Raw genomic sequence first — 24488 nt, 5'->3', positions numbered from 1 at the left:
AATGTTTATTCTAGTAGATCGTATTCTTTAGGAGCAACATTATGTCAAGGATATTAAACGTCGTACCGAACTTAAGCTAGATAAATCCTAACGCTATCTAGAAGAAGCCTAACACAAGTTATCTAAAAAGCTTATATAGCTCTAGCGTCTTCGTCAATAGAAGGAGTTTTTGGTAGAGAAAGGTGCCGATATAGTAGTATATAGTTTATCGACCTTAGACGAGTTAGAGGCGGTTAAGCGGCAAGAGTAGCAAGAGGCGCCTACTATACCCTCGTCAGAGATTAATGATACCGTCGATACTATCGACTAGGGCGTCGTCTTTGGTTCTGTCCTAGGTTTTCCTTTAGTCGATCTAGGTTCTACTAGTAGAACTATTCTAGTTTCTTAGGGCAGTTTAAATTCTTAATTAGTTCTCATAAGTTATCTTTTAGTCCGAAATCAAGCTATTTAACTAGGTATTATAGTTCTCTATTAATAATATATAAATCTAGAATTTCTTTGATATCCTATTCTTCCTCTTTATCCTTTACTTCGATATATGTAATAACCTTAGCGTTCTTTGGTACTAGTTCGAGAAGTAAAATATAAAAAACATTTATCTATAGTCGTATAGATGACGGTAACGATAGTTAGTAATTAGATGTCGAAATTCGTTCTTTGATAACGAAGGGTCTAACCTTCTTAAAGTCTAGCTTCGTATTTAGTCGTTTGGTTCGTAAGTTTCGTATAATCAGGTAGACTTTATCTCCCTTCTCTAGGCAAGGTCCCTTAAGCCTATGTTTATTATAGTAGTTCTTTATTCTAGTCTTGACATACTCGAGTTCTTTTTTAAGCTTCTTATATAGTACGTATATTTGTTTCGCTTTGACTACTACTCTTAGCACTATAACTTCTAGTCCTTACCTAAGGTCTGCTTTATATCTATAGTTCGTAAAGAACGGTATAACTTTAGTCGTTTCTATTAGTATTATATTATAAGCGAGTTATACTATTAGTAATAGTATGACCTAGTTATCTTACTAGTAGTTAATGTAAGAGCGGAGGTACTACTTAATAACTTAGTTTAGTCGCTCCGTTTGTCCGTCAGTCTATAGGTAGTATATTATTAATAGCTTGCTATTAACGCTTAATTATTACATTAACGCTTGCTAGAACTTTGATACGAACTTGGTGTCTCTGTCGGTAATCTATTCTTACGGCCAAGCATATACTAATATAACTTACCAATAGATTACGTCTGCTAGCTATTTAGCTATCTAGGACTCCTTATAGGGAAAGAAGTATATCTATTTAGTTAGGCAATTTACTATAGTAAGAATACTATTATAGGTTACTCCTATAGCTATATCTTTAGATTTTAGCAGCTTTATAATAAAGTCTATCGTAACTAAGCTCCATAGTTTGTTAGCTATTAGCAATAGCTAAAGTAGCCTATACGGCTTATATCGTGCCGTTTTGCTTCGATTACAAATGTCGTAGTTCCGTATGACTTCCTTAACCTATACTATTAACTATAGAAAGTCGTAGTGTTTCTTAACTTATATAACAGTCTTTATAACTCCTTTATATCCTCTAAGTTTCGACTTGTAGAGTTCTCGAATTATCCGTAGCTATTGATCCTAGTTATAGATATATACTTTGCCTTGGTACTAGAGTTTCCTATCTCTTTCTTCTACTCCATTAGGTACTTGTAGTCCAGGTACTGCTTAATACTATACCTTGTTAATCCTTTTTTTCTTGAAAGATTACGTAACATTCTAGGAACGAGTTAAGTAGATTATCTTCTATAGGTGTCTGCGTTTTATAATATAGCGTTCTGTCTATTCGTTCTTTGAATAACGGTAGTATTATTTCCGTTTGTCCTTCTATATAATCTGTTCGTTAGCTTAAGATATCTACTCGTACGTTCTCTTTATCCTTCTTATAGCAGATCTTAAAATTAAATTCTACAAGGAATTCTACCTATCGTATTTATTATCTATTAAGCTTCTTTATCGTTATAAAGTATCGTAAATTCTTATAATTCATATATACTTATACCGGTTTAATTATACTGCTAAGGTATAGTCACTATTCCTTAAAAGCTTTGACAATCGTAAGTAGTTCCTTATTATAGATCGGATAATTAAGACGTAGTCTATCGAGCTTCTTTGAAAAGAAGGCTATAGGATATAGCTTTCCTTGTTCGTCTCGTTATCCTAATTGTCCTCTAATAGCGTAGTCTAAAGCGTCTATTTCTACCTCGAATGGCTTCTTAGGGTCTAGTAGTACTAGTACTAGATCTTTAGTAATAGTATCGCAGATCTACGTAAATACTTACTCGTGCTATTCTTCCCATTGGAATTTAGCGTTCTTTTTAGTAAGTTCGTATAAAGGTCGTATAATCACTCTAAAGTTCCTAATAAACATTTAATAGAAGTTTGTAAATCCGATGAAGCTTCGTATTTCTATAACTAATGTTAGTCGTAGCTACTCCTTAATAGCTTTAACCTTTAAGGGTTCTATCTGGATTTGTCCTAGGGATATTTCGTATTCTAAAAACACTATCTTCCTAATATAGAATTCGCTCTTTTCTTTATTAATTAATAGTTTATACGTATATAGCGCGTCTAGCACTACTTTTACGTACTTCTAGTATTTATCTATCGTCTTAAAGAAGATAAGTATATTATCAAGATAATATACTATAAATTTATCAAGAAAGGGTTAGATAGCTTGATTAATTAGGGCTTAGAACGTTACTAGCGCGTTCGTAAGTCTAAATAGCATGACAAGGTACTTATAATAGCTATAGAGTATCTTAAAGGCCATTTTCTACTTATTACCTTCTTTAATCTATATATAGTTATAGGCTAATAGCAAGTCAAGATATATAAAATATTAGGCTCCTACTAACTAATCTTAGAGCTATAAGATTAGCGGTAATAGGTATCGGTTTTTCACGGTCTATTTATTAAGTTACTAATAGTTAATATATAACTATAGCTTTCTATCTTTCTTAGGCATAAATAAGATTAGGTAGCCTACTAGCAATATTAATAGGTAGATATATCCTTTTTAAAGGTTTTCCTCTAAATATCGCTTAAGTTCTTCGTTCTATATCTAGCTCGTATAGTAAATCCTAAAGAACTTTAGTCATGCTCCTTCCTTAAGCTTAATCTTATAATTCTATAGGCTGTGTTCTAGTAATCCTTCTAGATACTTCGGTTTGAATACCAGGTGTCCTTCGTATTCCTTTAGTACTTCCCTAGTCTTGTCTTGTCTCTCGGTTTTCTAATAGTATACGAACTTAGTTCCGTCTATAGCAATGCTAGCGATTTCTCCTATCTCAGCCTACTACTCTAATTACAGTGCTCTGTATTTGTTAATAGAGAGAATAGCTATTAGCGATTCGGCTCGTTCTTCCTATTATGATATCGATATCGTTATACTGCCTCTTCTAGAGTCTATAGTAGTCTATCTGCTACTATCTGTCTTTTACAATGGATCTGTAGAACATGCCTTCCCTTAAATATCATCTGCTCGCGATCCTTATATACTCCCTATCTTACTAGTTAAATATAACTCTATTTAGGGTTATAGGTAGCTACTATTCTTCTAGCTAATATCTAGGTTATAATCTTTATACTATAGTAACCCTAATATTATATCTTTATCGTTACCTATATCTAAAATACTAAATATAACCACTATAGTCTTTCCTACTATAGTAATATTAATTGGTTTAGTCTCCCTATATACCCATTACATCGGAAATAGCCCTTTAACTATACCATGCTTCTGCTTCATTCTCTAAAGTATCTATAGTTAATTTACAAGTGTTAGCGAAATTAGGTTTATCTCTACTCTACTATCTACTAGTACAAGCATTTTATACTATTTCCATTATGCTATTATTTATAGTCGCTTATCTTACCGCCGTCATCTAAAGATTACGGCGATTTCCTATATTTCTGCTAAGAGGTCTTAATATAGTGGTCTCTTACACTAGTTCCTCCTATATTATACTACTACTTACCGCTACATAGGCGTTAATAGTTTCTAGGCCCCTCGAAGGGCCCTAACCCGTTTCCTAGGTTAGTACTAACCTCTTCGGTTGTTTGGCTAATAGCAGCTTCGTCGATCATGCTCATTTCTATAAACCATTAAGTGCTTATAGCTTCCTACTATTAAGTCTATTCTGCTTTTCGTCGTATATACTATAGCTTTATCTAAAGCTCCCGAATTCGCGATTTCTTTTCGTCCGTATAATAGGGGCAATCGTTACTCTAGCACGAGTCCTATATGTCTTGTCCTATTCCGTAGTACCTAGGCTAGGCTCGTTTTAGAACTACTATAATGCCTTCTAGATCGCGGGTTTCGATCTTCTAGAGCAATTCGGCTACTCTGTTTTCTATATTATAGACCTATTCTATAGGGTAGAGGCTTCTGTCCTTATTTCCTTGTCAGGTCGGCTAATAATTGTTTTCGAATTTGTTATAGAGGTAATATTAGTATTTATATATCATATACTAGAACTAGGGCACTTGTATATATACCTTATGTCAAGGGTATAGTTATATAGTGTTGCCTAGGAGGTATTAGAATTCTTTCCTAAATCCTTCCTATTATATATAGACTATAGGTACTCTAATGCTAAAGTAGGAGTATTTCTTCCAGTAGCTTTCCTATATATGCTCGTCTTTTCCGCGGTTTATACGTATAAATTAGTATTCTAGGTTCTATACGTCGTTACTAAGTTACTAGTTATTAAAGTACTTAGTATAGCTATTAGGCCTATTATATATCATAGGCTATTTTCCTTTAATAGTTTCTATAATATATTAGAGTTCTCTTATTTTGTCTTTTATCTTATCGCTCTATTAGGCAAGTTAAGTTAAGTACCTATCCTATTTACGTAGTTCTATATTAAGTTAGAAAACTTTATTATAGTATTATTCGATTTGTTCCTAGAGGAATAGAACATTAGGTCTAGGTCTTTCGATTCCTTAGGTATCAGTTATCTACAATCTATCCTACCTCTATATAACTATAAAACCCTATTACCTTAAGGCTAGGAGAATCGAAATTGGTAGTACATATTCTCCTACCATGTCCTATTCGGCAAAACCTATCTCTAGGTCTATAGTGACTAGTTTAGAGTACGGTGCTTATTTGTCTTTACCGTTGCCGTCGTGTCCAAGATTATCTATATCACTGCCCCTATCTTCGTAGCTCGTAGCTGTTACTTCGATGACATCCTTAGTAGTTTTGTTAATAACTGTAATTTCCTTTCTAGGGACTATCTTTTACTCTTTTTTTAGGCTTTGACATTCTCGCTTATAGTGCCCTTTCTTTCTATAGTTATAGTAGGTAACATTAGACTTATCTTTGCTCGTCTTCTTCTGGTCTTACTTTTATGCTATATTTATATCTATAGCTCTAGAGTACGTCCTATATAAGGTACTAACGTACGCTTACTTTTTCTTATTATTAGCCTTAACTATAGTTCCGTTTATTTGGCCTTATTTTTACTACTCTCGTATATAAAGTCGATTATCGATTTTAATAGCTTATATAATATGTTTATCTAAGGTCTTAGGCTAATCGTACTTATATAGCTTGTCTTTAACCTTTTCCTTTAAGCTATTATAAAATAGTTATATTAACGCTTTATTATTAAGCTAAGACTTAAGTATATCCTATCTAAACTATATAGTATAAAAGACTATTAACTCAGTCCATTAGAGATTAGTAAGTCTTTCTTATATATAAATCTTCTTATCTTTATTACTAAAAACCTTTTAAAGCTCTTCTTCGAAATAGTTATAGGATCGAAAGACTACTTACGTAAACGCGTCTTAGTTATCTTTATCTTCCTCAATAAAGTAGTTATTCTATATAGGCTCAAACTATCTAAGTACCTTGCCCTCTAGTCTTATAGCTATATAGAGAACTTTAGCTTTATCATCTAGAAACTTATTATCATTAAGCTAGAAGTAAGATTAAAGGTTTATTAGGAATCTTATAAGATCCTCTTTAGTTCCCCTATATTTGCTAGGTAGTTCAATCTTAATATAGCTCGCTTTAGCGCCCTTAAGTGCCTTAATTTTAGTATAAGCCTTATTAATTAACTTCTATAAATGCTTTTCACTATTCTTAAGTTCCTTAATTCGGGCTTAAGTAGCCTTATCTCTCTAGTCTAACTCCTAGATCTACTAATAGAGTTAACTAAGCTAAGTAAACAGCTATTTAGCTATAACATTAGTAGCTATATTAATATCAAGGTCAAAGTTACCTCTGTTCTAAATCATGACAAAACAAAGGGAGTAATAGCAACGTGTAACAAACCTAACTCAGATTTCTTCTAAAAGGGTTCAGACAAAGGTAGATTAAGCGGGACAAGTAGGCAGGTCGTCTAAGGGATTTGGTAAAGCTAAAGGGTTTATAATAACACTAGAGTTATCCCTTATAGTAATTAGCAATGCTTGGTATAAGTATTATAATTATAGGTTACTATTACTAGTGAACTCCTAAAGTCTATCTAATAAGTGACTAGTTAGCTAGCTATATATATATAATTGTCTATCCCTCTTTAATAGTCATTACTAGTACTATTTTTCCTTTTACCCTGTGATTCTACATTGTCGATGGTGATATATTATTATTACTAGTGAAGACCTTAGTCTTGGCGGTGATAATCTTCTAATTGGTCTATTAAGTAATTAGCTATTAGAATGTCCTATGTCCTAGCTATAGCCTGCCAGGCCGTCTATATGCTTATCTGTGACAACAAGCGTTACTTATTACCGTAGACAGCTTACTTAAGTATATAGTAGTCTACTAGATCCTATAGATGTCTTAGACACTTATAAGAATATCTTGTATTACGCTATTAACCGTTATAAGAGTCTCTATATAAGTCTCTACCTCTCTCCTCACCGCTCTTCTAAGCTATAGGAAGTGTTAGCGTATAAGTTATCGAGAAGATTCTATACTTCTAAGAGACTCTAGGTTATACGTCGTCATTAATTAGGATCTTGGCCATTATAACGAGGGTACTAAGCTCCGGAAGTGGCTATCCTATGCTATTAGCAAGCTTGATTTCTATCTTCTTGTTTGCTACCTAGGTTAGTAAGATATATATAGCGATAGCGTTAAGAAAGGTATAAAGTCCTTATACGCCCTATACTTCTAGGATGTTATATTAGATAGCTTGCTAGAAGGCGACATTAAAGTTACGAATCTAGCGCTATAGATTAACTCCCAAACGCTTGGCTATATTAAGACTAGTTATATATTATATGGTAATCATTATATAGAGCGTTATAACAGATAGCGTAAGTATAGAGCGAAGCGCCTAGATGATCCCCCTAATAAGGTTAATATCCTTCTTCCTACGCGCTTTTATAGCTTTGTAAAGTTTGGGATCCATAGTATATACTAGCTAGCATTATAGCTATCCTATCCGCTTACTAACGTCTATAGTATATATAATGTCTTTATAAAAAGAGTCTTATAATTATATAAATTTGGCTATAACGGCTATATTAGAAGGTATTAAATCTATAGATATCGAAGGCAATAATCCTTTTATAAGTTATTCGTAGGAAGCTAGGATAAGGTTATCTCTAGCTTATTTATAGGTTAGGCACTACAGAACTTCCAGATCTGGCTCGCGGTCGCCATTAGGGTTAACGAATCCCTATATACTAGCGAACTTAGCCTACGACTATAGTTCGATATACTACAAGTTCTAGGAACTAGGCCCTATAAGGCACGTAGAAGTCTTGACTAGGATCTCGGACATAATAGACAAATACGTTGTCGAAAGCGTATTAAAGCAGGGTAAGAGAGTTTGTAATAGAAAAAGCTACTACTAATATTAAAGATACGTCGGTAAAGGAGTAGTCAAGGCGCCAGGCTTATAACTGCCGAACGTAGTGGGAGCTTCGGGAGCGTTAAAAGCAGTTTATAGTAGGTGGCTATACGAAGGAGACAGTGCCTTGTTAAGACTATCTATAAAGGAGACAAAACGACTGATATTTATAGACAAAGGAACTGGCCAAAGCGTTGGCAACGACGCCTTATACGCTGTGGCACGTATGTGGCTAATACTCTTAGAAGCTCTACAGCTTCTGACACAGTCTAAGGCATTTCCTCAGGGAAAGGCGTCGGAGGGGTGCAGAGGGGGAAAGAGCACGGCAGCGTGTTTGTCGTGACCTGTGTAGTTGTGCTGCGCCATGTTGCTTGTTGACTAATTAATTATTAATCACTTTACTCCGTTGCAATAATCATTCTCCGCAGAGAAAGCCTCGATCGAAATGTCAAGAAACATGGGAAAGGAAACATTTGAGTAGACACCTTAGATCCCTTTCCTCTCCTTCGCCTACGTTAATTACGCAGTAATTATGCCTTACGCTTACCAATTAGGTATACGAGCGCTTTTTTTCCTTAATGATTTCTAAGAGTGCATACAGGTAGTCGTGAGGTTGGCAAGTTCTTTATGGGTGCATGCCGCCATTAAACGATGAAAGGACTGCAATATTGATATTCTTCTGAAGAATGATTATGAGGTATGTAATTACAGTACCAAAGTCCCAACTGCATTGCGCCCAGCTTGTCTAACAATGGACGTGACACAGCGGATTATGGCACGGAGTTCGGGACATTAGGCCCGCTTCTTGGCCTCCTTGGCTCCGATCACTGACAACTAGTCGGTGCCGATAGACCTCGGCAACTGAGCGTGGGGCTTTGCAGCCCCTGTACCACATGGCATCAATCGCAAGCATCCATAGATATCTCGGCCTCGAATCCGTACGTTCATGCGAATTGCGTCGACAAAAAAAAAGAAAAGAAGAAAAGAAAAAGAAACGAAAAAACCCAGGGCGCCTTTCTGGAGCACGGAATACACGTGGTTTAACCAAACAATTAGCGTGGCCAGCGCAGTGCCCTTCGCATCTCAGCCGCTAACCGCTTTTGCACATCGCCGACATCGACGACGACTCGGTCTTGCCGTCCTGCTGCTGTCGCTTCGTCTCACTTCAGGATCGCAGAGTAGACGGGAACTGCTGCTTTCGTCGCAAGGACCACTAAGCGCCGCCCGACTTGCATTCGGCCGGCCACATCGGGCTTCGGGCTTCACACTAACGATGGCTGACCGTCCAACATTGCTCCGGCCGCCTCCTGAGGACCCCGACAAGGCGCAGATTGAAAATGCCTTGGAGGTGATCGAGCTGGCCGTCCTGGGTCCTGTAAGTTTGACATCTGCGCACGCAGCTATACCCCTTGTGCATACGTACTGCGCCGTGTGCTCATCCGGAGTCCCTGGTTCCTCCCCCCTCCCCCCCCCCCTTTTTTTTTTTTTCTCTCCTATTGCAATTTCTTGATTGGTAGTACCTTTTGCACATCCCTCGCTCAGTCTGACAACCTGTACAGAACATCTTCACCAACGCCCGCCAGCCCTGGCACCCCCCGGGAGCCCGCGGCATCTATGGCGGCGCCGTGATCGCCATGTGCCTGGCCGCGGCGCAGCGCACCGTCGCGCCGGATTTCCTCGTCCACTCCTGCCACTGCTACTTCCTCCTGGCCGGCTCCTCCGAGCTGCCCATCCTCTTCCACGTCGAGCAGGTCCGCGACGGCCGCTCCTTCGCCACCCGCACCGTCCAAGCCCGCCAGCGCGGCCGCTGCATCTTCACCACCACCATCTCCTTTGTCCGGGACACCCCCACCTCCACCAGCAGCAGCAGCAGCAGCAACGACAACGGGGGCGTCCGCACCGTCAGCCACGCGAGCGAGATGCCGCGCGGGCCGGACGGCCAGCCGCTGCGGCCTCCCCCGGACGACTACGCCGACGAGCCGGAGGTGATGGCGCAGGGCCCGTTCCAGGGGACCAAGATCGAGATCGTCAGCGACGGGGCGGACGGCGGCGACAAGGCCGGGTCCAAGAAGACGCGGCAGTGGGTGCGGGCGCGGGGGCGGATCCGCGGCGGGGTGGCGGCGCAGCTGGAGGCGCTCGCGTACGTGTCCGACAGCTACTTCATCGGCACCATCACGCGCATCCACCGGCTCTGGCGGTTCCCCTTCCCGCCCGAGGAGTACGACCGCCTGCCGGCCGACCTGCAGGCCAAGATCCGCACCGTGCACCAGTGGGAGGGCATGGGCGACGACCCCCGCGAGATGGCCGGCCGCCCCGTCATCGGCATGATGGTCAGCCTCGACCACACCATCTACTTCCACGAACCCCGCCGCGTCCGCGCCGACGAGTGGATGCTGACCGAGATGGAGAGCCCCTGGGCCGGCGACGAGAGGGCCGTGGTCATGCAAAAGATCTTCAGCAAGGACGGGACGCTGCTCGCGACCTGCGTCCAAGAGGTATGAGCTCTTTCCCTTTTCCTTGCTGCCTTGTGTTTTTTCTCCTGGCCCAGAGAGGGTGAGAAGGGGGGGGGGAGAGAGAGCTTTGCTAACTGCGCTACCCAGGGGCTCGTCCGTCTCCAGCAGCCCGCTGCCAAGGGCAACGAGTCGAAATTGTAAAACTGGCACACCTCGATTAGACTATTAGGATATGATATTGCTTGTAAATCTTGGTGCATGTTTGGATTTGGGTGAATTAGACCTAGTACCGCAGCCGTTGTTCAATAGAACGAGCCCAGCAGAGCGAAGCGCTTTGCACGCCATGTCCTTCCGCAAAGAAAAAGAAGAGCTTGCATGAAGTTCGCGTAGGCATTTCCTTCTCTGGCAATCGTTGTTGAGCTTCAAAGTGTCAACCATTCTTCTGACCCTCAGATCCAGACGCCACGAGGCAGACGCAATAAGGCCAAGGCTGATTCGCAAGCATGAACTAAGTGTTTATCGGTCATAACCAACTGGGTCTTCGATCTCGTAGAACCACAACGGGATGGCATACGGTGCATTATGCTCCGGCTCATATCTCTCCGCTTCCGCGAAGCAGCTGACGGACATCATGTCGCCCGTTCCTTGCTCCACCGGCTATTCTCAAGTAGCCGAGACTCTTCCCAACGTTGATCGGATGCTTCTTGCTTCTTCGCCAGGCCCTCGCCCCTCCCTCTTCGTCCTGGACCGACTCTTACAAGCTTTGACGAAGCTGGGTATCGCATTCCTACAACACTCATCCTGATGTCCCACGGGACTCTTGCGTCCCTGTTCGACCAAAGTCGAACGTGCACCAGCGGGCATGGTGCAAGACGCCCCAACACAGAAGGCAGAGACCGTCCCAGCGAACGCCGAACGCCAAACGTGCAATTGGAGAACTCGCACGGGGGAAAGAATGAAGAAGCTGGTAATAAATCTACTGTCGAGTGGGCACGCAGAACTGGGCTGGTGACGTGGGGCTTGCCACTGTCCAGTTCAAAATCCCAGCTGAATAGGGGTTATATCAGATGGTGACACCCTCCAACCGGAGCACCTTGGACTTGTCTCCGAGAAACCGGGAGCGGAATTCAACGATTCCGCGCGCTATAGTGTCGAAGTCCTTGACCTTATCGGCCTTGAATTTCTGGAGAAGCTCCCGCAGGCCTTGGATGAACCCGCTCTTTTGGTCGCCAGTAAAGTCGTCGGAATTTCCGAGCTCCAGGAGGATTTGGTCATCTGGAAGGTCAAAGTGCCAAAAGTCAGTTTCTACCGGGGGGGTTTGAAGGACTGATGTTAGCAGTCTAGTAATGGTCCGGTTAGACTCACCGGGTGCACTGATGGAGCTGAAGTGCTGATACTCGCAATTGTCTGGGCACTGTTCTCCAGTAAGCTCGGAAGGGCACAGCTCCTTGTCGGGGTCAATTCTGTTGCTGTAAGTCAAAGACCTCAGGCCACCGGCAACTGCTTTTGGGTACTCTGGATGGAACCGGTATGCGTGGAAATAGCGAAGCGGGCTTTGGTATGGTTTCAACGTGCTCTCGGATTTGGACACTGGGTAACCCTGTACCTGCTGCTCCGTCAGCCCCGAGGTCCCAGTGGCAGGGGAAGAAACGACATGTACTTCTCCTGCGACTTCGGTCTCTATCTCTTGCGCTGCCTCTCGGGGTTGCGCGGGTCCTGATATTTGGTCGGGCAATGGTGCCGGAGACTCCGCATTGGCACTGCTGGCATGCTCCAGCGCCTGCGGGCTAGGCGATTGCGACTCTAATTCCATCGGTGTGGTCTCGTCGGCATTCGGACTGCCCAGTTGTTCGGGCACATCAGAGGCAGCAGCATTGTTTGCGGCTGGCGTTAGTGCTGACGAAGGGATTGGCGAATCCCCGGCATTTCCTTGGACAACCGCATCGCTCTTTGGTGGAGATGTCTCTGTCTCTGTCGTTCTTTCGTGTGGATGGTCGGCGGAGTCACTCATCGCACGGCCTCCAATACAGCCGTCGCCATCGTGAGCAGCAGGCCGCTCTTCCGACTGATTGCTCGGGGTTTGACCTTCATTCAGTCCATCGCCAGTTTTTTCGCCAGACACGGATTGGGTAAACGAAGATCGGCGCGTCTGGGCATTTGCTGTCACGCTTCCTGTCTGCGAAACGGAAGATTCATCTTCCTGCCAATCGCTCGACGTCTCTCGGGGTTGTGACTGGAATGGTTGACCTCCACCATCCCCTGCCTCTGATCCGTTTGGCCTCGCAGCCTCGGTGGAAGGCGAAGCTGTGTCGAGCTGTTGCAATTCTGCAGCTAGCTTCTTCTGCTCGGCGATGCTCCTCTCAATTTCGGCCTTGAGCCGTTCTTCTTCGTCTTGAAGTTGCTTTAACCGCTTCATCTTTTCTGAGAGGGAAGACTCGACTCGGGGAATTTCAAGGCTCATGATACGGCCCCGGCGTTGAGCTCGCTGAAGCGGGTCCAGGTGTGTCTCGGATGGCTTGGGCGGTTTGGCTGTCGACGGTTCCGGTGTAGGTCCAGAAGAACCCCTCTCCGAGCCACCCTGACTGCTTGTGGATTCGGTCGTTTGGGTCAACGGCGGCCGAGGACCTTCGCCCACCTTGTTCTCTGTTTCTGACCGATTTGGCGTGACCGAACCACCTGCGGATTGCTTGACCTTCCTCTTCGCCTCTGCAAGGGCGATCTTCCGTCTCATCTCTTGTATGGCTTTTTCTTTCAGATCCAGCTCCGTTGTCCGGTTCACTCGCCCCCCAGGCGGTGTTACAGAAGGCGCAGGACTCGACAATTGGCGTTTGGATGAACTATCTGTCAGCGGCGGAAAGTCACGGATGACCGGTCCACGTTGACTGGACATGCCGCCGGTTTGAACCGGCATTGTCTCCTCGATCGGCGAGCCCATGTCCATATCCATCTCCATCTCCCCGTCATCAGACTCGTCACTAACATCAATAATAAGCGAGGTCTCTTGGCGAGGTTGGGCAAAGGGTCGCTTGGCGGCGCTCGGCCCAGATGGATAGTCGACGAAGTCTAATGCTCCTGGGCGCTTGCGCTGGTTCGAAGTGATCTGTGGACCGTTCGGTGTCAGGGCTAAGCCGAAGAGAGAGGGGTGAGGCTGGGAGAGAGCTGGTTGGGAGTTGGCCGGCCGTTGAACTCCGTTGGGTGCTCGAGGGCCTGTCGGGATAGATGGCAGAGCGGGGCTCCCTGTCGTAACTCCTTGGGGTTTGAGAGTCCCATTATTACTATCCTCCCCTTGTACAGCCTTCGCGCCAGCTGTGGCTTCTGCAGACTTTCGGGCTTCTCGAGCCTTCTGCAAAGCAGCTATCTTCTGTTGAAGCAAGCGTTCTTTCTCGCCCCACGTCTTGCCTCGAGGAGCAGTTGACGTCTGCGCTGCTGACGAAGTCTCCGGCTGCTGTTTCTCCGGAGCTGCTTTCTCGGGAGCTGTTGGAGCGGGTTTGGGCGGGTTCAGCGCCGCTGGTGGTTTCGCTGCTTTCGCTGCAAGGAGCCGTGCGATGCGGTCCTTACGTTCTTCGCCCTTCTGTGGCTGTTCCGACGTGGAGGAGGTCTCCTTTGCGGCAGTAGTCGCCTGCAGCTGCAGGTTGGATGCTTGGCTTGACTTGCTCGAGTCAGTTCCGCCACCCTGATGCGGTTGTGTTGCTTTAGATGGCGCATCGGGCGGGCTGGCAGCTGCCTTTGGCATGCCGAGATGAAGGTCAAGGAAGAGCCCCTTGATTAGTTTTTCATCAAACCCTTCGTCAATGTAATTCTGGTATTTAACACCCAATGGCCATAACCGCAGGATAGCCTTCTGCGCCTCCTTCTTGGCCTCTTGAAGGGATTTGAACGAGTTCAGTGGGTCGTCTTGCGATTGATATGCGGGACCTTCGAGTTTGGAAGAAGTATTGTTGGCAGAGGCCGTTGTCGAAGCCTGAGCCGGAGACCGCAGGCCTGGGACGGTCGAGTTCTGCGTCCCCACGTCTGGTTGAGCCGAGGCTGTTTGAGGTCCCTGATCCGCCACCCTTTGCGGTGTTGGGATCTCACTTTGAACCTCCCGTGGGGATAAAAAGGGCGAGTAGGACGCCGAACGCTCACGGCCTGCGCTCGTCAGTTTCATGAGCTTGTCGCGAAAGGAAGCAGAAACCGTGGGACGTACCTTCAGGACCCCTCGGATCCTTACCACCGTCATCTTCATCAGTGCCATAAAACCCTCCGTCGGGAGTGTCGGCAGTGCTGGCCGGTTGACTCGATTCTGCAGCCGGTAAAGGTACGGGCTTGTCAATGGGTTGCGCGGGCGCATCAGAAGCGTCTTCTCGCGGCTCGTAGAGGTCTTCGAACTGACCCTCGCTCAATTCGCCTTCTTCCATCTCAACAGCTGCGCTTGGGCGTGGATGTCCTTGCGGTCCTTGCGCGGGCTGAGTCGAAGGCGGCACAGCAGATTTCGAAGCACCGGAAGAGCTGGGCGGAGGGCCGTCGAAGTTAAAATGGTTTGCGCCATGTGTCGGGAGGGGTGCGTTTGATGTCGGAACTGGAGGTCCATTGGGCTGGTTCCACGACGCAGCACCCGACGCGAAGGTGCCATAGGTGTTGACTGGAGCCGCCCCTCCCATCCCAAGCCCAGGTATATGGGTCAAATTCATACCGTAAGCAGCCTGCGACGCATCGTGGTGTGATGGGGTCATGGAGGGGTTGTAGGGAATGGCTGCGGACGCAGGATAACCGGGAACGTTTGGATAGGCGTATGCTTGAGGTGGCGGCTGGCCGTGATATTGGCCGTAGCCATACGGAGGCGGGTATTGGGACATGGCGGTGATTTTGTGGCTAGAGTTCGGGCATCTCGACGGCCGTACACACGGAGTTGGCCAGGAAAAGCACGTTGCGGGGCAATCCCAGGGTGTCGGAAAAGAAAACGCTGTTGGTCGAATCGGAGACACCAAGAGCTCTGTCGCAAGAAAGAGAGACTACTCGTCGGCGTTAGTGTAGTTGTGGTGCGGCGCCCGAATCTAAGCACTTCAAAACGGCAGCCGCACTCTAAGGTCTTTGGGTTGAAAGACACGCGATGCAAGAGATCTCAGCAACAGACCGAGGACAAGCCTAATCTCTGCTTAGGAATACCTTGCCGAATTATCGGGGGTGTTGATCACTTTTGCGCAGTTGCAAATGTCGGGTTGGCAGCGATGCGTTGAAGCGCGCGCGTCAGTTGATGGAAAAGATGGTCCAGCCCTCGAGCGAATCCACTAGTCCGAATCCGGGGTGGCGTGCACGGTTCAACCTCTGACATCAGGCAGGAGCCGAAGGGTTGCAGTTGCCAGGCCCAGTTTGTTTACTTACCAGGATGTGCTCCGGGCAACTGTGAACCAGTTGGGCGGCACCCGTTTGCCCACCAAGAATCACGCTCCTTCCCCTCGTCGATGCCTGACCTAGACATCGAAAAAGGAACTTGACAAAAATCAAGGGTCTATCCGTTGCATTTTCTCTCTTACTTCTCTGCCAGTGCGATCCCAGCATTTTCCTATTGGGTTATTGCATAGCCGGCATCGCTTGCACAGGACGCCCTTTTTCCGAATGTTTACATGCTCCGCACTCCGATCAGAGCAGAACTACGACAGTTTTCACGAACAATATTCCATGACTTCTTGCATTCGTGACCTGCCGACACGAACGCACCATGTCGGTCCGCAATAATCCCTTTGCGAGGAACGCCTCAACCTCGACTGGTTCGAGTGGTCTTGGCCGTCCAAAATCTGTCATTGCTCCCTCATCACCGTCTCTCCTAACGGGGACGCCTTCCCCACCTACCCACTCGAGGACGCAATCCCAAAACTCACACAATTTCAAGGCGGCGACAACATTAACGTCGCCAGCACCCGTCCGAAATGGCCATGCCCGCGGCACATCACGAGAAGGGACGCCGAGCTCAACCACTTTTGCGCCGTCCTACCTTAAAACCGAAGACATGCGGAAACCCACCGACATTGTCAAAGGGATTGAGGGCGAGAACGACTTTTCAGGCAAAAAGTATGTCTGGCTTAAGGACCCGCAGACGGCTTTTGTCAAAGGCTGGGTAGTAGAAGAGCTGGAGGGAAACCGGCTCTTGGTTCAGTGTGATGACGGTAGCGTGAGTGCGCCGCGGAGAGTCTTAAGTAGCGCATTTCACTGACACGAGGAAACAGCAACGAGAAGTCGATGCTGAGAGCGTCGACAAGGTCAATCCAGCCAAGTTTGACAAGGCGAACGACATGGCCGAGCTTACTCACCTGAACGAGGCTTCCGTCGTCCACAACCTGCACACACGGTACATGTCCGACCTGATTTACACCTACTCAGGCTTGTTCCTTGTGACAGTCAATCCTTACGCTCCTCTTCCAATATACACCAACGAGTACATCAACATGTACAAAGGCAGAAGCAGGGAGGACAACAAGCCGCACATATTTGCCATGGCCGACGAAGCATTCCGCAACTTGGTCGACGAACATGAGAACCAGAGCATCTTAGTTACCGGCGAATCCGGCGCCGGGAAGACTGAAAACACCAAGAAGGTCATCCAGTACCTTGCCGCAGTTGCTCAATCGCAGGCGCCTGCGAAGAGCAGGGCGAAACAGCACTCGAACCTATCAGCCCAGATTTTGAGGGCAAACCCGATCCTCGAAGCCTTTGGAAATGCACAAACCGTGCGAAACAACAATTCGTCTCGATTCGGCAAGTTCATCAGGATTGAGTTCAACCGCGACGGATCAATTGCTGGAGCTTTCATCGATTGGTATCTCCTCGAAAAATCCCGGGTCGTAAGGATCAACGGCCAGGAGCGCAACTATCACATTTTCTACCAGCTGCTCAAGGGCGCGGACGAGGCGCTAAAGAAAGATTTCTTTCTTGACGGCTTGGACGTTGGCGATTTCGTCTACACTCGGGACGGGCAAGAGATCATTACAGGCGTGTCCGACCGGGACGAGTGGGAAACGTTGATGGAGGCCTTCATGGTCATGGGCTTTTCCGACGAGGAGCAGGCGTCCATTCTACGCACCGTGGCCGCTGTGCTTCACCTTGGCAACATTTCCGTTGTCAAGGAGAGCAGATCGGCAGACCAGGCTCGCCTCGCGCCAGAGGCCAACGAAGTTGCTGCCAAAGTCTGCAAGCTGCTTGGTGTGCCCCTTGAGCCTTTCCTTCGCGGGTTGCTGCACCCCAAGGTAAAAGCAGGCAAGGAATGGGTTGAGAAGGTGCAGACGCCGGAGCAAGTCCGCTTCAGCGTCGATGCCCTCGCCAAAGGCATATACGAACGGGGGTTTGGCGATCTGGTGACCAGAATCAACCGTCAGCTCGACCGTGCGACCATGGGCCTCGATGACACCCGCTTCATCGGTGTGTTGGATATTGCGGGATTCGAAATCTTTGAGCACAACAGCTTCGAGCAGCTTTGCATCAACTACACGAATGAGAAGTTGCAGCAGTTTTTCAACCACCACATGTTTGTTTTGGAGCAAGAGGAGTATGCCAGGGAGCAAATCGAGTGGCAATTTATCGATTTTGGCAAAGACCTGCAACCGACAATCGACCTGATTGAGCTTTCCAACCCGATCGGTATCTTCTCGTGCTTGGACGAAGACTGCGTCATGCCAAAAGCCACCGACAAAACCTTCACCGAGAAGCTAAACTCATTGTGGGATAAGAAGTCACAAAAGTATCGGCCTTCTCGGCTGGGACAGGGTTTCATCCTCACACATTACGCTGCGGAGGTTGAGTACACCACCGAAGGCTGGCTGGAGAAGAACAAAGACCCTCTGAATGATAACTTGACCCGCCTGCTTGCCGCCTCAGCCGATAAACATGTCGCCAACCTTTTCGCTGACTGTGCCGACCATGACGATGAGACGGGCGGTATGAGGAGTAGGGTGAAGAAAGGTCTCTTTCGAACGGTGGCCCAAAGACACAAGGAACAACTCACGAGTCTCATGGGCCAGTTGCATCTGACACATCCGCACTTCGTTCGATGTATTCTTCCAAACCACACCAAGAGGCCGAAGCAGTTCAGTGGGCCCTTGGTCCTGGACCAACTACGGTGCAACGGTGTGCTAGAGGGCATCCGTATTGCTCGTACGGGCTTTCCCAACAGGCTCCCGTTCGCCGAATTCCGCCAGCGGTATGAGGTGCTTTGCCGAGACATGCCCAAAGGTTATATCGAAGGTCAGGCGGCGGCAAAAATCATGCTGGACAAATTTGGCTTAGAGAAGTCTCTCTATCGGATCGGTCTGACCAAGGTGTTCTTCCGTGCTGGCGTCCTTGCTGAGCTTGAGGAGCAACGTGACGCACTCATCACGGAAATCATGTCCAAGTTCCAATCAGTCGCTCGGGGTTACATGCAACGACGGATTGCGTTCAAAAGGCTTTACCGAGCCGAGGCCACCAGGGTTATCCAGCGAAATTTCCAGGTGTACATCGATCTATGCGATAATCCATGGTGGCAGCTGCTTGTGAGGATGAAGCCCCTCTTGGGCGCGACCCGAACTGCGGCTGAAGTAAAAAAGCGAGACGACATGATCCGCCAGCTTAATGAGAAAATGCTCCAAGAACAAGAGAATCGACAGAGACTCGAAGACGAACGAAGGAATGTGCATGCAGAGCTGCTCCGAATCCAGCAAACCCTGGAGAGCGAACGTGCTCTGGCACTGGACAAGGAAGAGATCTTCAAACGACTCCAACTCCGGGAGGTGGAATTGGAGGATAAGCTGGCCGGTGCCCTGGAGGATCAAGAGAAGCTCGAGGACCAGCTGGATAGCCTGCTCGAGGCCAAGAAACGAGCGGAAGAGGATGTGGAGCGGTGTCGTACACAGCTTGAACAAGCAGCCGGCATCATCTCGAGATTGGAACATGAGAAGTCTGAACTCGCTGGCCGTGTTGAGGACCTTGAGCGCGCCATCGACGATATTACCAAGGCTCAGTCCGAACGCAGCGAGCAGGAGGCTGCCCTTGAGGGCGAGATCAAGATGCTGCAGAGCCAACTCTCGCTCAAGGAGCGCAAGGTTCGCGACCTCGAAGCCAAGCTGCTCAAGACAGATCAAGATCTTGAGGTCAAATTGATGACCGCTCAAAAGGAGCTGCAATCGTCGAGGAGCAAGAATTCTCAACTGAGCGCCGAAAACCGCGAAATCCAGCAGCAGCTGGCTCAGTTGTCCAAGACTTCGACAGACTATGAGGATCTGGTCAGGAAGAAGGAGAGCGAACTCGCATTGCTTCGCTCAGACAAGCGGAAGCTGGAGATTGAGCGGCGCAGTCTTGAAGACCAGAATAGGAGTCTCAGCGCAGAGAGAGAAAAGACTGCTGACAGACTTCGCGAGGTTCAAGCCCAGTTATCGGCAATGAAATCCCAGCACTCTCAGCTACAGCGGGAGGCGGAGGATGCAAAGAGGCTTCTAGAAGCCCGGCTCTCTGAAGACGCCCAAGCCGACGAGAACAGGCAGGTCCTTGAAGCTCAAATCAGGGACCTTAAGGATGAACTGTACAAGACCCAGGTGGAACTCAGCAGGGAGCGCCAGTCACGCGACGATGTCCAGCTGCTTGGTGAACACAAATACCAGACCTTGAAGGACGAATACGACCACCTGAATGAATCGAAAATCACCATTGAAAAAGAGCTCTACGCCCAGCAAGATAAGCTCCGGAGGACCATGGAAGCTCGGGCTACGGCGGAAAAAGAACGTGACGAAGCTCGCGAGGAAATCCGGCGGCTTCGTGCCGCCAAGATCCAGGCGGAGGAAGCCCGGCGCGAAGCCGAGATTGTTGGAGAACGAGCTGCTTTCAAGATCGCAAGAGAACGTGAGGAAAGTCTCCGTAAAGACCTCGAGGCGGCTCAGGAGCGACTCAGGTGGTTTGAAGAAGAGTGCGCCAAGCTCAATCGCCAAGTCGAAGACTTAAACAAGTTGATTCTCGAGTCCGGCGAATTTGGACTGAAGAACGACCAGGCAAAGGAGCGGATGGAGCGCGAGCTCCAAACCGTAAAGAGTCGACTTGCTGCCTCTGAGAACGACAATCGGGCGCTGCTCAATAAACTGCAGCAAAAGGGGCTCGAAATTGCCCGGTCGGCATCGAGAGCAAGCGAGGCCTCTCGTGGTCAGGTCCTCTCTCTGCAACGTGAGAAGGCAAAGTTAGAAGAGCAGAACGCCAAACTCAACAAGCAACTTGGTGACTCACATCTCACCATTGCTTCGCTAGAGAAGCGGCTCGAGAAGCTGCAACTTGACCTTGAAGACCTCAACCACGAGGTAGCCAGAGAGGTTCAAAGCAGCCGCAATGCCGAAAAGGCTTCGTCGAACTTCACGGTTCAGTTGGCAGAGGCGAACCGCACCATTGAATCGGAGAAGCAACTGCGGGCGCAAGCTCAAGGAACTGTCCGCGCCTTACAGTCCACCCTTGATGCCCGGGATGCAGAGCTTGCGGAACTGAGGGCTCAACTGCTAAACGCGCTTAAAGTCGTTGACCCAGAGGCGGCGCCTCTTGTTAGCTCAGATGGCGGTTCTGATTCGTTTTCCAACAAGAACTTCGATTTGGTTCGAAGGATCGAGGAACTGCAACAAGACTTGCGTGTTCAAAAAGCTGGCCGTGCCAACGCCGAGGCTCAGCTAGCAGAGCTCAGAGCTGCCAGGAACGGCTCTCCGACTAGACGTGGCCTGGAAGAGATTAGCATCGGTGAGGCCCCGTTCACTACGTCGCCGACACAGAAGCACTCCAAGCCTAATGCTCGCCACTACTCGAATACATCGACACCGCCACGTCGGTTTGCAAATGCCGAAAATGATCATCTTTTTGACTCGGTTCGCTCAGACAAGACTGCAGACATTCTGAGCTTCAACAATCGCATGGATCTTAAGGCAGAGGTCGAGGAATTGCAAAACCAACTTCAGATTGCACAAATGCAAAATCGGCACCTCCAGAGCCAACTGGAGCGCTCAGTACCAGCTTCAGATGTGCACCCTGATGACAGTAGCCGAGTGCGGAAGCTTGAGCAAGCAAACGGGCGGCTGCAGGATCTGCTCGACGAGTCGGCGAAGCAGGTTTCGGCTCTGGAGAAAGCCCTTCATAGCGGTGAACTGTCTCTCCGGGACATTCAAACGAAGTCTCACGAAGAGATTCTTGAACTCCTCCATAGCCAGGAGGATTCTCGCCGGGCGCTCTTGCATAGCCATAATGATGCCATCGCGGAGTTGACAGAGATGAAGGGCCAGCTGGAGAGGTTGAGGCATGACCGTGCGAAGCTCGAAGTGGACTACCGCGACGCCAAGTCAGACCTTCAGGAGATGTCACTCGCGAGAGAGCAAGAGGCAGCTAGCCGCGTCCAGCTGCTGCAGGAGTACGCCGATCTCCAGATTCGCCTGGACGCCGAGAGCTCTAAGCTTGCCGATGTAACTGCTAGTCTCAACCTTTACAAGAGCCGTGCGGATGAGTACTTTAGCAAGCTGGAGCAGGCCGAGCTCGCTGTGCTTAAAGCGAGCCGTGCCGAACAGTTTGCAAAGTCCCAGGCTAAGGAGGCGGAGGAGAGCTGTGCAGAGATGATGGCGGAGAGGAAACGTCTCGAAGACACCATTGAGGATCTGCAGCAACAGACGCAGAGACTCGAGGAGAAGCTGGAGGACATGTCGACGGACCTGGAATCCGCAATTCAGGCGAAGAAGAGACTGCAGCACGAACTCGAGGACTACCGCAATCAGCGAGCGAACGACATTGAGGACAAGGAGTCGAGCATGGAGCAGCTACGCAAGAAGTACCAGGCCGAGTTTGCCACTCTCACGAAGGAGCTGGATCTCGCGCGAGAGGAGAAGTTGTTCAAGCAGGCGGAGATTGCGAGGCTGCGCGAAGAGCTCGATGATTTGCGGTCCAAGTGGGATGACGAAGTGCTTAACAGCTCCACATGGTCCAAAGAGAAGGCACGTCTGCAGACTACGCTCGCTGATGTGGTGGCTTCGCGGGATGAGGCGGTTGCTGCTCACAACGAGGCTCAGGGCAAGATCGTGTCACTCCTGTCGCAAGTTCGCTCCCTCCGGTCGACAGTCGATGAGATTACCGCCGACCGTGACAGCCTTCTTCGCGAGAAGCGGAGCATCGAGTCTCGGTTGGAGGAAGCCAAAGCCGGTCTTGAAGAGCTTGCCAAGAGTGAGAGCCCGTCGCTTCGCAACGCTGCCAGCATCGACAAGGAAATTCTCGAGCTTAGGGCAGGGCTTGCGCAACAAGAAGACATCGCAGCCGCAGCGGTGGAGAAGATGCGCCGTGCTGAGTCGCTTGTGTCGGAAATCCAAAAGGACATCGTCGCAGAGAGGGAGGCGAGCGCCGAGCTGCTCAAGCAGAAAGCAGCCCTCGAGAAGTCGCTCAACGAGGCCCAGCTCAAGCTTATCGATCTCGAGACTAAGGGTTACTCGACGGCCAGCCACGACATCAAGTTCCTGCATAAGCGCATTCAAGAGGTAAGCCCGCCCCCCGCCCCTTTGTACTCGATCATGTCTAACCTGTCTATGGTAGCTTGAGTCCCAGCTCGAGGAGCAGGAGACGGAGCGCAACAAGTCGCAGCGCTCTGTGCGCAACGTCGACCGCATCGTCAAGGACCTGCAGTCGCAGATTGAGCGGAAGGACAAGCAAAATGGGCAGCTCACCGAGGACATTAATCGCATGCGTGACAAGATGGACAAGCTACTCAAGACCATCGAGGAGCTGCAGGCGTCCGAGAGCAACAACGAACTGTCGGCGCGCCGGGCAGAGCGCGAGCTTCGCGAGGAGAAGGAGCGCGCGTTAATGCTAGAGCGCGAGTTGGAGGCTTGGAAGCTGAGGGTGGAGAAGGGTAGCAACGCTGGGTCAGTAGCCGGGAGCGTCTTTGGCGGGAGTATGAGGAACAGGCATGTGGGCTGGACTGGCGACGAGACGGTCAGCATTCCGCAGAGGAAGAGTAGCCTTAGTCGGGTACCTTCCATGACAAAGGGGTTCTTGTGAGAAGGGCTGGAATTTGGGATAGGCATCGGCTTGTCCGGACAGCGAGGCATTGTCGGACGGGTCGGGCGGGTTCTGCATTTGGAACGGAATTGTCGGGGCGGAGCTGCGGGTTTGGTTGAAATGTTTCTGCGTACGCGATTACTGCGTATGTGCCGCGAGGCCAGGGCATTGAGCTACGAATTCATGATATCATGTTACGTAATTGAGCAACGAATCGATTAGAGTTCATACATTCTGTCCCTTACAGCTGATCATTGAAGCGAATGCCTCGAACTTGTGTAAGGAGATGAGCGTTGGAAGTGCTGGGAAAAGTTGGTTCAGTTGCTTGCTTCTGATAGGATTTTGTCTTTCTGCGAAGAAACAACTGAGCCTTGGCCAGTATCCTCTGTGGCGCAATTGGCTAGCGCGTCTGACTGTTAATCAGGAGGTTGGAAGTTCGAGCCTTCCCGGAGGAGAAACGCTGTCAGATGCATTTTTTTTTCCTTCAGTTTCTGAATGGTTTGGTGACCTCCGCCCTCTCCCCTCCAACTGGAACTGCGGGCAGGAACCGACGTTGCCGCAGTTTTCTGTACCTTTAGTAACTCTTTTTCGTGCTTCGTTCCGTGTTCAAACCAGCGCCTTGATTCGGACAAATGTCGAGACTCGAAACTCCCTCATACTAAATAAATAGCGGATTTTCCGTGGCCACCATGCTCTATGCTTGCAGACATTCTCCCATCCAGCTGCTCACTGCAAGTGTACTGTCGTCGGTCATGCTCATGGCAGATCTCAAGAGCCCTAGGGGGCCGAGGGCGAATCAAGCCCGAGTGCTCGGTTGAAGGCTCAAATGGCTAGTGGGGTGTAAACACACGCAGACCTCGTCGGATCTCAGCTAGCAGAAGATGAACCGAATAGGAAAACGGCGGAACAAGCATCTCGGCCATTCCTCCCGTTTGTCGTGGGGGGGGGTGGCCCTTTAGTGGCTTCGGCCGAATCTCTTCCTCGTTACCTGTTCACCCAAGAATCCGGACTAACGTCACCATTAACCCAGATTGCCTACCTCATCGGCGCTGTAAGCGCGGCAGGATGCTCCGCCACTGATATTGGCTGTCAAGCTGATAGATGCCGTGATCGCCGCAGGTATTTGAGAAATCCCTAAGACTGGTCAGGTCAAGCCCCCAGGTGTGCTACCTCAG

The 24488-nt window shown here is 48.4% G+C and overlaps 3 protein-coding genes and 1 non-coding gene across 4 annotated transcripts; 3 read left to right on the top strand and 1 right to left on the bottom strand.

The window, feature by feature from the left end:
* Nucleotides 1–8671: 8671 nt before the first annotated feature.
* Nucleotides 8672–10694, top strand: MYCTH_2297376 (uncharacterized protein). Its single transcript, XM_003659823.1, has 3 exons — nucleotides 8672–9233; nucleotides 9418–10353; nucleotides 10459–10694. The coding sequence occupies exons 1-3, from the start codon at nucleotides 9132–9134 to the stop codon at nucleotides 10510–10512; spliced, it is 1092 nt and encodes a 363-aa protein (XP_003659871.1). The 5' UTR covers nucleotides 8672–9131; the 3' UTR covers nucleotides 10513–10694.
* A 551-nt stretch (nucleotides 10695–11245) lies between these two features.
* On the bottom strand, nucleotides 11246–15523 carry MYCTH_2297374 (uncharacterized protein). Its single transcript, XM_003659822.1, has 3 exons — nucleotides 14498–15523; nucleotides 11677–14439; nucleotides 11246–11586 (listed from the first exon to the last, which is right to left on the bottom strand). Exons 1-3 carry the CDS (start codon nucleotides 15144–15146, stop codon nucleotides 11375–11377), a joined length of 3624 nt encoding a protein of 1207 aa, XP_003659870.1. The 5' UTR covers nucleotides 15147–15523; the 3' UTR covers nucleotides 11246–11374.
* Nucleotides 15524–16009: 486 nt separating this feature from the next.
* On the top strand, nucleotides 16010–23313 carry MYCTH_92028 (uncharacterized protein; the record flags this gene model as incomplete). The annotated part of the gene is made up of 4 exons (XM_003659821.1): nucleotides 16010–16459; nucleotides 16515–18857; nucleotides 19917–22793; nucleotides 22849–23313. The coding sequence occupies 4 exons, from the start codon at nucleotides 16010–16012 to the stop codon at nucleotides 23311–23313; spliced, it is 6135 nt and encodes a 2044-aa protein (XP_003659869.1).
* A 381-nt stretch (nucleotides 23314–23694) lies between these two features.
* MYCTH_t36 lies at nucleotides 23695–23768 on the top strand. The gene has a single exon. It is a non-coding gene; the product is annotated as a tRNA-Asn (tRNA).
* Nucleotides 23769–24488: the final 720 nt, after the last annotated feature.

The sequence above is a fragment of the Thermothelomyces thermophilus genome, chromosome 1, assembly GCF_000226095.1.
Source record: "Thermothelomyces thermophilus ATCC 42464 chromosome 1, complete sequence".
Taxonomy (NCBI): domain Eukaryota; kingdom Fungi; phylum Ascomycota; class Sordariomycetes; order Sordariales; family Chaetomiaceae; genus Thermothelomyces; species Thermothelomyces thermophilus.
This window is presented reverse-complemented; position numbering and strand designations above follow the sequence as displayed.

Coding starts and splice junctions, on each gene's coding strand:
- MYCTH_2297374 (XM_003659822.1), bottom strand. CDS start 15,146: ATGTCCCAATACCCGCCTCCGTATGGCTACGGCCAATATCACGGCCAG. Junction 14,440..14,497: donor GGATCCGAGGGGTCCTGAAG/GTACGTCCCACG, acceptor TGACGAGCGCAG/GCCGTGAGCGTTCGGCGTCC. Junction 11,587..11,676: donor CAGCTCCATCAGTGCACCCG/GTGAGTCTAACC, acceptor TTGACCTTCCAG/ATGACCAAATCCTCCTGGAG.
- MYCTH_2297376 (XM_003659823.1), top strand. CDS start 9,132: ATGGCTGACCGTCCAACATTGCTCCGGCCGCCTCCTGAGGACCCCGAC. Junction 9,234..9,417: donor AGCTGGCCGTCCTGGGTCCT/GTAAGTTTGACA, acceptor CAACCTGTACAG/AACATCTTCACCAACGCCCG. Junction 10,354..10,458: donor TCGCGACCTGCGTCCAAGAG/GTATGAGCTCTT, acceptor TGCGCTACCCAG/GGGCTCGTCCGTCTCCAGCA.